Genomic DNA, 14,803 nt, shown 5'->3' with positions numbered 1-14,803 from the left:
GGAAAAGGGAAATTGGTTTAGCAGGTCTGGTTTGGGCCCCATCTCTAAAAATCATGTGTTCAGATCAAGGATATTCTTTTATTAAATAATTACTGTGTTCAAAGCCATTAAGCCAACAAATAAATGCATGCAAGATCATATGCTTAAAATGTAAGTCACACATACTTAGGGCCTTACCAAATTCACCATCCATTTTGGTCAATTTCATGGCCAGAGGGTTTTACAATTGGTCAGTTTCATGTTTTTATATGTTTACATCTGACCTTTCAGTTTTTTGTGAGGGTCCCAAACTAAAATGGAGACATGAAGCAGGTCGCAAAGCTGTTGTAGGCTGGGCACGGCATTGACGCCCTCACTTCTGTGCTGCTGCCAGAGCTGGGAAGCTGCAGAGCTTCCTGCAGCTGGGGGAGATAACCAGAGATGGGTCTGATCTCCCCTCAAGACTGGCCATGCAGTCTGTCCCTCTCCAGCCCGACAGACTGGCAGCTGGAGCCTGGTGAATGGTAGAAGCCCCTGGCTGGGGTGCCCACCCTGTCCTTCCCCTCCAAAAACTACATTTCATGGGGGAGGTCTGATTTCACAGTCCGTGACATGTTTTTCATGGCGGTGAATTTGGTAGAGCCCTACACATACTTTGTAAATGGTGTATCAGAACAAAAAGACTGCAGAAAGCAAAGTGAAGACTACCTGGCAGTTGTAGCAAGTTTTCTTGTTCAAATGTTTCTGGGGCTGAACATCACACTCTATGCCCAGCGATTTTACTTCAGTCCCCGAGGCACACACATCAAGCATGTCAAACTGTACAGTTGCAAATGGATACCAGTCAGAAGGTATTTCCTGGTCTGATCCAAGTTCTAGTTTGTAAGACAGACTGTGTGGCTGATATGGGCCTTTGAAAGGAAAAAATCACAGTTCATTATTTTCTCTCCATTTTCTCTCCATTATTTTCTCTCTCTCCAATTAACATGGTTAATTTGTTAACTGGGTATGGTAATGCTATTTTTTAGTAAACTGTAGTTGTTTCATAATGCAAGATTACTCTATCATCTGTCTAGCTATTTATAAAGTGCCTAATCACTTGGTATATAGGCATAAGATTACATCTGTTATCATTTTCTGCCTATTTCAACATATTTCTATAGCAGTCATCATAGTTCTTTCAAATCAATTTTCACAAAAGTCACCAGATACATTGAGAGCTGGATTAATGGATGGACACCATAAACCTGTGTCTAGGGCCATGGCTCCTGGATTTAAGTGATTACATTAGAATCTCAGCTTTCATTTTTAAAATAATTCAGTTTCTATCTCGCATGGATGTGAAGAAAAGCTTGAAAACATGCCCCAAGTGTAATCATCCAGTGCTATCAGACTGCCAACAGTCTGAAACAATAGCCCTCCGATGGACAAATTACCCCATTTATCTCAATGGGGTGTTAAACTCTGAGGCCTGGTCTACACTTAAAATTTAGATCAACATAGCTATGGCGCTCAGGAGTGTGAAAAATCCACACCCCTGAGCACCATAGCTATGCCAACCTACTGCTCACTGCAGACGCAGCTAGGTCGAATGCTCCCAGTCAACCTAACTACTGTTGCTGGAGGACATGGAGTTCCTACAGTGGCAGAAAAACACCTTCCATTGCTGTAGTCTACATCTATGCTAAGAGTGTACAGCAACATAGTTATGGCGCTGTCAGGGGCAGCTCCAGGCCCCAGCACGCCAAGCTCATGCTTGGGGCAGCAAGCCGCTTGGGGCAGCAAGCTGCTTGGGGGTGCTCTGCCGGTTGCTGCAATGGCGGCAGGCAGGCTGCCTTCAGCGGCTTGCCTGCGGAGGGTCCGCTAGTCCCATGGCTTTGGCGGACCTCCGAAGCCACAGGACCAGCGGACCCTCCGCAGGCAAGCCGCTGAAGGCAGCCTGCCTGCCGTGCTTGGGGTGGCAAAATGCCTAGAGCAGCCCCTGGGTGCTGTCACTATGCTTCTGTAGCATCTATCGTGTAGACATGGCCTAAGACCCACTGCTCTGGGCAGCTTGCCAGCACTTCCCTAGCAGAATATAATGTGTGTGGCAGTAGAACAAGAGAGCAGTACAGAACACCACCCATCCAAGCACGTGCACCCCAACTGCTGAGATAAATGTGTGGGGACCTGCTGCTACCCTGGCCTCTCTAAGATGTGGGGGAGCTCTAAAAATCCAAAAGGCGGGAGGAATCTCATGCCACCATCCCTGACTCTTTACAATTGCATGGGCCCCCCAGCTGCTGCATGGGGGTAGAGCCATAGTGGGGAGGGGATATGTGTTGCAATATGCCCCCAAATTGCCTTAATCTGGCCTTGGATCCTATACATTCAGTTTTTTTAAATAACTTGGGAGAAGCAGGGGAGTTCATTTTTCCATCCCTTGGCACACAAGCACTTCTGGGTGAACAGCTAGATTTCCAAAAACATTGAAATCAGGAAGTTTGCTTTGTGAGTTCTAGCAAAATATTGGAATGAAAAGAATTTTCTACATCACAGCTTCCTCTGCAAAGTCTTCAGAGCAAAGTAAGTGGTAGTGCTGCCTTTTCTTCCTCCCCAATGCTTCTTAAAGCATGTGTAGTGTCAGTATAGAGAGGAACTGTGTACTTTAACCACAGTTTGGCTTCAGGCAGAAAAGCACTGTTACAAAAAGGACTGACCATACTTTGTGAAGGGGACTGTAGGTTTAGATTTAATCCATTACAGTGAATGACATGTCAACCTGCAGCATAAAAGTGCCTATTCTTTATGAATTTACATTTCTCAGTGGCAACCACTAAACAGGGAGGATGAAACTAAATTTATGTGAAGGTAAAGAAAAAGATTATATGCTTAGCATTATTTGTCATGTGGATGTCATCAACACACAGTGCACTACATTCACAACTTCATCAGCAATTCATAAGGTAAAAATGGACCTTTGAAAGAAAGTAGGCAAAGCAATTATCCACAGCATCAATGCATTGTGACAGGGTAAACAAAAAATGATTTACCTATCCTAAGAAAATAGGAGGAGGGTAAATAAAGTGACCTTTACTTTGTAAAAGTAACCACTGTCATCAGGAAACAGAGTTTCTCTCTTGTTAGTTCTGAATATCTATTACTTGTATTAATCAGTTCTTACAACCTTAGACTGTCATATGGAGTATAGATATACTTCAATGTAACATTTTTAAAGTATTTCAGAAATCTTGAAGTCTTACTCAAGACCTTGTTGTACTATTGTTTCAACTAATTTGCCCGGTACTGACATTAGACTACCAGTCTGTAATTGCTGGGATCACCTCTAGAGCCCTTTTTAAATATTGGCGTTACATTAGCTATCTTCCAGTCATTGGGTACAGAAGCCGATTTAAAGGACAGGTTACAAACCATAGTTAATAGTTCCGCAATTTCACATTTGAGTTCTTTCAGAACTCTTGGGTGAATGCCATCTGGTCCCGGTGACTTGTTACTGTTAAGTTTATCAATTAATTCCCAAACCTCCTCTAGTGACATTTTAAAACTGTGACAATTCCTCAGATTTGTCACCTACAAAGGATGGCTCAGGTTTGGGAATCTCCCTAACATCCTCAGCCATGAAGACGGAAGCAAAGAATTCATTTAGTTTCTCCACAATGACTTTATCATCTTTAAGTGATCCTTTTGTGTCTCGATCGTCCAGGGACCCCACTGGCTGTTTAGCAGACTTCCTGCTTCTGATGTACTTAAAAAACATTTTGTTATTACCTTTTGAGTTTTTGGCTAGCTGTTCTTCAAACTCCTTTTTGGCATTTCTTATTACATTTTTACACTTAATTTGGCAGTGCTATGCTCCTTTCTATTTACCTCACTAGGATCTGACTTCTGCTTTTTAAAAGATGCCTTTTTATCTCTCACTGGTTCTTTTACATGGTTGTTAAGCCATGGTGTCTCTTTTTTAGTTCTTTTACTATGTTTTTTAATTTGGGGTATACATTTAAGTTGGGCCTCTATTATGGTGTCTTTGAAAAGTGTCCATGCAGCTTGCAGGGATTTCACTCTAGTCACTATACCTTTTAATTTTTGTTTAACTAACCTCCTCATTTTTGCATAGTTCCCCTTTCTGAAATTAAATGCCACAGTGTTGGGCTGTTGAGGTGTTCTTTCCACCACAGGAATGTTAAATGTTATTATATTATGGTCACTATTTCCAAGTGGTACTATTTCCAAGTGTTACTCTTGGACCAGATCCTGCGCTCCATTCAGGACTAAATTGAGAATTGTCTCTCCCCTTGTGGGTTCCTGTACCAGCTGCTCCAAGAAGCAGTCATTTAAAGTATCGAGAAATTTTGTCTTTGCATTTCGTCCTGAGGTGACATGTACCCAGTCAATATGGGGATAACTGAAATCCCCCACTATTATCGTATTCTTTATTTTGATAGCCTCTCTAATCTCTCTTAGCATTTCATCGTCTCTATCACAATCCGGGTCAGGTGGTTGTTAATAGATCCCTACTGTTATATTCTTATTAGAGCATGGAGTTACTATCCATAGAGATTCTATGGAACATGTGGATTCATTTAAGATTTTTACTTCATTTGATTCTACATTTTCTTTCACATATAGTGCCACTCCTCCTCCCTCCCCCCACATGACCTGTTCTGTCCTTCCAATATATTTTGTACCCCAGAATGATTGTGTCCCATTGATTGTACCCACTCCACCAGGGTTCTGTGATGCCTATTATATCAATATCCTCCTTTAACACGAGGCACTCTAGTTCACCCATCTTATTATCTAGACTTCTAACATTTGTGTACAAGCACTTAAAAAACTTGTCACTATTTATTTGTCTGCCCTTTTCTGATGTGTCAGATTCTTTATGTGAATGTTTCTCGTCTGATCTGTCCCATACTTTATCCTGGTCCATCCTCTCCTTCTGACTAGAACCCAGAGAATCTCTATCAATAGACTCTCCTCTAAGAGAAGTCTCTGTCCGATCCACGTGCTCCTCTGCAGCAATCGGCTTTGCCCCATCTCTTAGGGTAGGTCTATACTTACCTGCCAGGTGGACGCGTAGAGTTCGACTTCTCGGAGTTCGAACTATCACGTCTAATCTAGAGGCGATAGTTCGAACTCCGAACGCGCTCCCGTCGACTCCGGAACTCCACCACCGCGAACGGCGGTGGCGGAGTCGCTGGGGTAGCTGCGGACTTTGATCCCGCGGTGTCTGGCCAGGTGAGTAGTTCGAACTAAGGTAGTTCGAGTTCAGCTACGCTATTCACATAGCTGAACTTGCGTACCTTAGTTCGACACCCCCCTCTAGTGTAGACCAGGCCTATGTTTAAAAACTGCTCTGCAACCTTTTTAATGTTAAGTGCCAGCAGTCTGGATCCACTTTGGTTTAGGTGGAGCCCATCCTTCCTGTATAGGCTCCCCCATCCCAAAAGTTTCCCCAGTTCCTAATAAATCTAAACTCCTCCTCTCTACACCATCGTCTTAACCACACATTGAGACTCTGAAGCTCTGCCTGCCTACCTGGCCCTGCGCGTAAAACTGGAAGCATTTCTGAGAATGCTACCACAGAGGTCCTGGATTTCAGTCTCTTTCCTAGCAGCCTAAATTTGGCCTCCAGAACATCTCTCCTACCCTTCCCTATATCATCGGTACCTACATGTACCACGACCACCGGCTCCTCCCCAGCACTACACATAAGTCTGTCTAGATGCCTCAAGAGATCCAAAGCCTTCGCATCAGGCAGGAAAGTCATACGGTTCTCCCAGTCATCACAAACCGAGCTATCTATATTTCTAATGATCGAATCTCCCATTACTAACACCTGCCTCTTCCTAATGACTGGAGTTAAAGGGTTAAAGTTTTGCTGGGCTTTTTCAGGATGTAATTTGAATTTCTAGGTGGTAAAATATAAGTTATCTTGCTATTTTGATCCATTTGTTAATCTACCTTCTTGCACCCATATTTCTAGAAGGCATAATTTCTGGAAATGGTATTACATACAAGAGAATGTAATAGTTGTCATTGCCTTGCACAAAATATTCCAAAAGCCTCACATACACAATGCATATCCAAGGGGCCTTCATTCTCCAGCACTTACTATTTCTTGTATTTTACAGTGCAAATATTTATAATAAAAAATAAATATAAAGCAAGCACTGTACACTTTGTATTCTGTCTTGTAATTGAAATCAATATATTTGAAAAAGTGGAAAACATCCAAAATATTTATATAAATGGTATTCTATTATTGTTTAATAGCACAATTAATCGGTCTTAATTTTTTAATCGCATGATTAATGGCAATTATTTTTTTAATTGCTTGACAGCCTTAAATAAAAGCATAGTTGCCCCCCCTTTATTTATTTATTCATTTATTTTGCAGTGGGCATTTATTTAATGTATCAACACCACAGAGAAGGAATATAACCCAAGTCACTGTGGTATCACTGTTGATATTTTTCTATTAATACAAACTCAGAATATTAGTTAGTCCACAAACATGGTACTAGATGGCTGTGCTTTCACAAGGAAAGTGAACATGTCAAAGTTGAAACTTGACAGACCTCTGGACTCCAAGGGAGATTGACCACAGCACCTTCCAACTACACTGACACTATCTCTTGGCATGAAGATGCTATAAGCTTAAGACTCCTGGGTTCTAGTCCCAGCTCTGCCACTGACCAGCTCAGTGACTCTGGTCTGTTTTTGATTCCCATCTCATCTTTGTCTGTCTTTTCCCTTTAAATTGTATGATATTCATGGGCAGGAACCATTTTCTATTATGGGTTTACAGAGTGCTTAGAACAATGAGGCCCTGGTCTCAGTTAGGGGCTCTAGGCACTACTGTAGTGAAGAAGCTACTGCCATCAAGGTGAAATTGCTCATTAGAAAAAACATTTAAGGCCAAATTCTTCTCTCATTAAAAGGCCCAGTCCATCTCCCACTGAAGACAATGGGAGTTGGACTGGTACTGGGCCCTTACACTGGTGTAAATTAGGAGTATTTCCCCTAAAGTCAGTGAAGTTATACAAGTGTAAGAGCAGCGTGAGAGAAGAATCAGGCTCCTCCAGTAGAAGAGCTGTACCTAAAAAATACTATTTTGATAATGCAGAATATATTTACTTGAGTTTTTATCCGGAAGTCTGTCTATCTTCCACACTACAGCCCTGTAGGCACTTTCATATTTTGCTGTTCCAATTGAGACCTGAATAACAGGATCAGATTCAACTTCATGTAAAGAACCAAGGCATGTTTTTCTGTTCATTTTTGCTTTTAGGGACTTCTGTCTTTGGAGATTCATTGTCCAAAGTGCTTTGATCCACTGTGCAGGAACTGGAAAGCGTATCATGACATTTTCACAGTATTTCATGGAATGCAAACGTGCTGGAATCAGAGAAGTAGAAGACATGTTTATAAAAGCCTGAAGTTCAATGTATGCTCCCTGAACAACTACTGCAGCCTTTAAAGAAAATGGAAGGTCTTGCCCATTATACAGTGTCTTGAAGCGCATCAGTTCTAACCTACAGGCATCCAGGGGTGTAAACTTAATAATTCTAGATTGCTCAAACTCATGTGTTTTGACACACTTATGGAAATGGTAGTCAAGAATATCAATCCATTTCTTCTCCAGGTCCTTGTCAAAATAACGTTCATCTCTTTTCTGAAGCTCTAGATCATTTAAAGTAAAAAAGCATTCAGTATTGCCATTCACAAAACACATACAATAAATGTGAGTGATGACAGCACTTTCTACAAGTTTTCCTTCTGTTTTAGTGATTTTCCCCCAAAACTTATCCACTATTTCTAGTATAATTTCTTGTTCCTCATAATTTCTCTTTTGCTTACAGATGGCTGGAAGCTTCATTAACTCTTCCTCAACTGTTGCAAGGAAGTCAGTGAAGTCATTGTAATCCGTGGTTCCTAACTTTAGCATCTGCTCCACCTCTGGTTCATGGACCACTTCTGCTTTGGGATGGAATTTTCTTTTCTCTGTATAAGACACATATTCAATCTTCACGGTATGGATTTTTCCTGAAACACTACAGTTCTCTAGCTTGGGTTCTGACAGTTTACAGCATGGTTGGAGCTGGAATTCTTTGAAAGGTTTTTCAAGGCCCTTCTCGTAGTACATTTGTAAAATGCCCCCAGGTAGGACTTTAAGATAAACAGGACCCCACTGCCGAGATGACATCATATTCTTCTTCTCAGGAATTCTTAGCATGAAAGGCCAACCATCTTTTTTCTGGCTCCTGAAGAGACTGTGTGGAATGAAAGAAGAGAGATTATGCCATGCATGTATGCTGGAGGCAGACAGGCTTCCCGAAGTATCAGTTTGCAAATGTTCAAGCCTTTCACAGATATAACTGAAGGAATTCTGATTGACACTTTTCTGATCATGGCAACTGTCTTTTTCTTTAGGATGGCAAATACTTCTACAAAGCTTTTTATCCTTTCTTTGTGTGTCAACATTATAGGGAGACATGCTAGTTGAACACCCCTCTTTCCAAAATAACGTTGAAAAAGCACAGTCATTCTGAAAATATTGGAAGTGTTCCAATTCCAACTGATCTTCTAATTCATTGCAGCTTTCTTGGTAAGTAGGATTTACTTCACCTGGGGCTGCTTGTTTAGAGAATAAAATCTTAGGTGGATTATCATTAGCTGCAGTGCTCAGTTTCTGAAAAGCTAAGGAAGAACAAGTCCCAGGTGGTGGGTGAAGATTAATGTTTGATGACAATTCAGGAATAGGATAAAGAATGTGAATTCCTGATTTGGGGATACGGGGACTTCCCGGATACTCTTTGGTAGGTGTAGAAAGTGGAGAGTTACTAGGAGGTCCAGGATTTAAGTAAAAGTCAGCTATAGGAGAAGAAAGTGGGGTGCTGCTTGTAGAGGATGACCTACTGGAAGATTCATGCACATTAGCAAGATTGAGGTTAAGACCATTTGCTGTACAGGTATTACGCTTTTCCACTGATTTTTGAGGAGACTGAAAGAGAGGTTCATCATCAAAAGTGACCCAGTTTTCTGGATATGTGGAACACATCTTGTAGAAAAAAACTTGAAACACTTATACAGGTATCACCTCTGAGTCATCTGTTAAGAAATAACACAAAACAAGAACAAACATGATAAGAAATAAATGCAATTACTTTTGAAAAAAACTTGTAACAGTCACATTTCATAATGCCTGCATTTTCATGAGCATCCAGTTTTGGGCACCTCAATTTCTGGATGCACGACTTGAATCACCTAAGGCTTGATTTTTAAAGTACTGAGCACCCATAGACCTCCAATTGATGTCACAAATTGGGCACCCCAAACTTAGCAGACAGCTTTGAACATCTGATATACACACCCACACACACTGTAAGTAGAGCTGACAGAAATACCGATAGGTAAGGTTGCCTAACATTTTCCATTATAAGGCTCTGTTATCTTTCGCAAAATAACTGTTTGAGCTGAAATTTTCATGCTGGGTATCTGCCTCATGATGAATTTTTTGGAAAAGTTCAGTAAAAATGGCTCGTCTGTTTCCAAGATGGAGGCTAGGGGGAAAATGCATTGCTTTGCCCATATTAAAAAATTCTTGCAACTATTTTGCTGAGAAGCTATAGCACCTCCATGCTTTGGGGCAGAAACTTACCATTTGGAAGAGCGGCATGTGTGCGTGTGAAGGAAGCTGGGTTCTCTCACCCTATGCCCTTTTTTGATCTCTGAAATTTCACCCAAATTTGGCTGAGTTATAAGCCTCTGAAAATATAAATTTACATATCTCAGAAGTTCATTGTGGCTGGCAGAAAAATTCCCTGAACATTCCATCTGTACTGAGCCTGATCTACTCACACAGAGTTCTGTGCCAGCCACAATTCACATGCTCCAACAAGAGGCTGAGCAGAACTGAGGCCAGGGAGTCTGATGCCTAGGCAGCATGGAGGAAAAGGAAACAGTCAAACTCAAATGCATATGACTAGGTGCAGAGGAACAGGACGAAAGGGTCCTATGGAAGAAGAAAGTAATTAAAGACTGTCATATTACATAATCATAAAGGGACATAGTAAGCTTGCACAGGCAACTTGAATTCTGGCATTTCCTAACTTTTGAGTGCTACACTTTACAAACTTAAAACATTCTTAACTAGGGCTGTCAAGCAATTAAAAAAATCAATTGTGATTAATTGTCCTGTTCAACAATAATAGCATACCATTTATTTAAATATTTTGGATATTTTCTACATTTTCAAATATATCAACTTCAATTACAACACAAAATACAAAGTTTACAGTGCTCCGTTTATATTTCTTTTGTATTACAAATATTTGCACTGTAAACAAAAGAAATAGTATTTTTCAATTCACCTGATACAAGTACTGTAGTGCAATCTCTTTATCATGAAAGCAACAAGAATGCTGAGAAGACGAAGACTTCAACTGAGGAGACTGGTTGTATTGAGACCTGTGTATTAAGAACTGTAACATCCAATGGAGTAAGAAAATTGCTCGATCTAAATACAGCCTAGTGTAATAAGGTTTAAGATTTAGATTATGTGCTTATCTTTTATTTTCTGTGGTATCTATTTTGCTTGAAGTGCTTGGGAAATCTCAACTCAGGTTACAAAGGCTAGGGCACGATCTCTCCACATTGAGGGTGGGGCGGACTAGGTAATAAACTTACACTGGTCGGGCTTCTGACCAGGGCAAGACAGTACAGCTCTGGGGTGTAAGGCTGGGAACTGGAGGGAATTAGCTGGTGCCTTTCTCTGAGTGATATGTGAGTGGCTCTGGGAGCATTCATGCAATCTAGCTGGGTGTGGGGATCCACATGCTGTTGTGCTGATTGATAACAGCACCTGGAGGGGTTTGCTGCTTGTCACTAACAAAGCATTGTATCTTCAGGGAGAGGGACATGGGGCTGCAGAGAGACAGGGACAGGTGCTGGGTCAGGGAAGACACAGTCTATGCCTGAGGTGACAAGGCTTGAATTCTGGTGGGGATAGGTGCAGAGGGGTACAGAGACAGGCTGGGGGGGTGGGGGGAGTCAAAGACAGGCAGTTGGTGTGGCATAGTGGCAGGGGAGGAGAAACAGGTAGGTGCATGCTAAGGGACAGGGGAAGAAGGGTAACTACTTGAGCACATTTCCCTTCCAAACATGGAGTGGAACCCAGGATTCCTGACTTTCAACTTTCCTTTGGTGTCAGCAAAGAGCTGTGAATCCCACTAGCAAAATGTGTCCTATCAGCCTCTGGTGGCTGGTCCACAATGAGATAACAGCCTTGTACAACCATCTGTTACTCCATTAGTGTGCTAGGGATCTACAGGTCCAAACTGCTAATAACCTCTGAGGAGGGATGGGAGGGGAGACAATATGGTAGATACTTTTGACAATTTTGGCCTTAATCTCTCTGTGCATCAGTTCCCCAGCTGTAAAATGGTTATTATAATTTCTCCATTATAACACCTGCTGGTGTTGTGAACATAAATTCATTCATGTTTGTGAAATGCTCAGCTACTATGGTAACAAGTGCCACAGAAAAGCCCATGAGGAAATTAATAATTCTGTATTTAGTGCAGGGTTTAGATGGTGAGCAGTAAATAAGGCCTGAAGTCACATTTTGGCTAAAAAGAAATAATGAATAACTACTTATTCAGTGAGCACCATCCATCCTGTGCACTGAATAAGAGTGTCCTGTGGAAAAATTAGTATATGATCATGTAATTAAAACTGTATCATAATACATTACACACAATGAGATGAATTGCCTGTGCAATCTTAACCCTGGAATTCCCTAGCTTGTGAAGGCTTAACTGTACAACCTTAAACAGGTTATATAAACCTATTTATTTGGTGTGTAGATTGGATTTTGCTTGTAATTTGTGGGATGACTTTCACTAAAAGAAGTGAAGATCAGATACAGGGAACTGAAGATTATGAGAACACCCAAAATTATTTCAGCTTCTGATTTAACCTATCAGAGGCTGCAGAAATGTGGGCACATATAATATCAGGGTTGGAAGGAGATCATCTAGCCCAACCCCCTGCTCAAAGCAGGATCAATCCCCAGATCCCTAAGTGGCTCCCTCAAGGGCTGAACTTACAATACTGGGTTTAGCAGGCCAATGCTTAAACCACTGAGCTATCCCTCCTCCCCTTTAGATTACATCTTAGATTAGCACATCTAAACCCTTTTCAGGGTGGTTTCTAGGCCTAGTGGTTTATAAAGAGACTCTTTTACACTTGACTTTAGCCACAAGCCCAAGAAGTAGTGACACATTCATTCTGCTTAGCACTGATTTGGCTGGGAGTCTGGAAAAGAACAATTCAGTCAGTCAGTAAATAAATTAGGTTTAAGTGAAATATTCCTCTGATATAAGCATTATTATGCTTATCTGGATGATGGGATAGATTGCACCCTCAGCAAGTTCACAAATGACACTAAATTTGGGGGAGAGGTAGATATGCTTGAGGGTAGGAATAGGGTCCAGAGTGACCTAGAGAAATTGGAGGATTGGGCCAAAAGAAATCTGATGAGGCTCAACAAGGACAAGTGCAGAGTCCTGTACTTAGGACAAAGAATCCCATACAGAATCTATAGGCTAGGGACCGACTGGCTAAGCAGCAGTTCTGCAGAAAAGGACCTGGGGATTACGGTGGATGAGATGGATATGAGTCAGCAGTGTACCCCTGTTGCCAAGAAGGCTAACAGCATTTTGGGCTGCATTACTAGGAGCATTGCCAGCAGATTGAGGGAAGTGATTACTCCCCTCTATTCGGCACTGGTGAGGCCACATCTGGAGTACTGCATCCAGTTTTGGGCTCCCCACTACAGAAAGGATGTGGACAAATTGGAGTCCAGCGGAGGGCAACGAAAATAATCAGGAGGCTGGGGTACATGACTTATGAGGAGAGGCTGATGGAACTGGGCTTGTTTCATCTGCAGAAGAGAAGAGTGAGGGGGGATTTGATAGCAGCCTTCAACTACCTGAAGCTGGGCTGAGGCACATGACTTATGAGGAGAGGATGGAGCTTGGCTGTTCTCAATGGTGGCAGATGACAGAACAAGGAGCAATGGTGTCAAGTTGCAGTGGAGGAGGTCTAGGTTGGATATTAGGAAACACTATTTCACTAGGAGGATGGTGAAGCTCTGGAATGGGTTACCTAGGGAGGTGGTGGAATCTCCTTCCTTAGAGGTTTTTAAGGCCCAGCTTGACAAAGCCCTGGCTGGGATGATTTAGTTGGTGAAGGTCCTGCTTTGAGCAGAGGGTTGCACTATATGACCTCCAGAGGACTCTTCCAACCCTAATCTTCTATGATTGTATGATTATTAAATGTAATCTGTATGAGAAATCAAGCGGTAAACCAGTGATACTCAGACTGAGGCTCGCGAGCCACAAGTGGCTCTTTAATGTATCTCCTGCAGCTCTTTGCAGGATATGTTATTAAAACATTGGTTAATAATTAAATCACACAATCTAAGTTATTAACCAGTCAGGATGCTTTTACTATGTTATTAACCAATTGTAGAATATTCGGTCAGTTATTTTGCTGTGAGAATTATATATATATAATTAGTAAATTAAACAATGAATTCACACTACTGTGGTTCTTTCAATTCTGAACCACTTAAAGGAGGGGAAAGTGATCAGGAACAGTCAGCATGGATTCACCAAGGGCAAGTCATGCCTGACTAACCTAATTGCCTTCTATGATGAGATAACCGGCTCTGTGGATGAGGGGAAAGCAGTGGATGTGCTATTTCTGAACTTTAGCAAAGCTTTTGATACAGTTTCCCACAGTATTCTTGCCAGCAAGTTAAATAAGTATGGGCTGGATGAATGGACGGTAAGGTGGATAGAAAACTGGCTAGACAGTCAGGCTCAACGGGTAGTGATCAATGGTTCCATGTCTAGTTGGCAGTCGGTATCAAGTGGAGTGCCCCAAGGGTCGGTGCTGGGGCCGGTTTTATTCAATATCTTCATTAATGATCTGGAGGATGGTGTGGACTGCACCCTTAGCAAGTTTGCAGATGACACTAAACTGGGAGGAGTGGTTGATACGCTGGAGGGTAGGGATAGGATACAGAGGGACCTAGACAAATTAGAGGATTGGGCCAAAAGAAATATGATGAGGTTCAACAAGGACAAGTGCAGAGTCCTGCACTTAGGACGGAAGAATCCCATGCACTGCTACAGACTAGGGACCGAATGGCTGGGCAGCAGTTCTGCAGAAAAGGACCTAGGGGTTACGGTGGACGAAAAGCTGAATATGAGTCAACAGTGTGCCCTTGTTGCCAAGAAGGCTAATGGCATTTTGGGTTGTATAAGTAGGGGCATTTCCAGCAGATCGAGGGATGTGATCATTCCCCTCTACTCAGCACTGGTGAGGCCTCATTTGGAGTACTGTGTCCAGTTTTGGGCCCCACACTACAAGAAGGATGTGGATAAATTGGAGAAAGTCCAGCGGAGGGCAACAAAAATGATTAGGGGGCTGGAGCACATGACTTATGAGGAGAGGCTGAGGGAACTGGGATTGTTTAGTCTGCAGAAGAGAAGAATGGGGGGGGGGGATTTGATAGCTGCTTTCAACTACCTGAAAGGGGGTTCCAAAGAGGATGGATCTAGTCTGTTCTCAGTGGTAGAAGATGACAGAACAAGGAGTAATGGTCTCAAGTTGCAGAGGGGGAGGTTTAGGTTGGATATTAGGAAAAACTTTTTCACTAGGAGGGTGGTGAAGAACTGGAATGGGTTACCTAGGGAGGTGGTGGAATCTCCTTCCTTAGAGGTTTTTAAGGTCAGGCTTGACAAAGCCC

At 42.1% G+C, this 14,803-nt stretch overlaps 1 protein-coding gene across 4 annotated transcripts in view; it reads right to left on the bottom strand.

The window, feature by feature from the left end:
• The window catches only part of STON1 (stonin 1), a 55,275-nt gene that overhangs the window by 2,575 nt on the left and 37,897 nt on the right, over positions 1-14,803 (bottom strand). For 2 of the 4 annotated variants that reach the window (XM_039529952.1, XM_039529951.1), the window contains 2 exons: positions 7,120-9,093; positions 688-890 (listed from right to left, as the gene is read on the bottom strand). In XM_039529952.1, coding sequence (XP_039385886.1) covers positions 688-890; positions 7,120-9,043 — 2,127 coding nt within the window. In that variant the 5' untranslated portion in view covers positions 9,044-9,093. The remainder of the gene's footprint in view (positions 1-687; positions 891-7,119; positions 9,094-14,803) is intronic. The other 2 variants (XM_039529953.1, XM_039529954.1) reach the window with 2 other exon arrangements.

Source organism: Mauremys reevesii, linkage group 3 (genome assembly GCF_016161935.1).
Source record: "Mauremys reevesii isolate NIE-2019 linkage group 3, ASM1616193v1, whole genome shotgun sequence".
Classification (NCBI taxonomy): Eukaryota; Metazoa; Chordata; order Testudines; family Geoemydidae; genus Mauremys; species Mauremys reevesii.
Note: the sequence above shows the minus strand (reverse complement) of the source record. Positions and strands in the feature narration are given on the sequence as shown.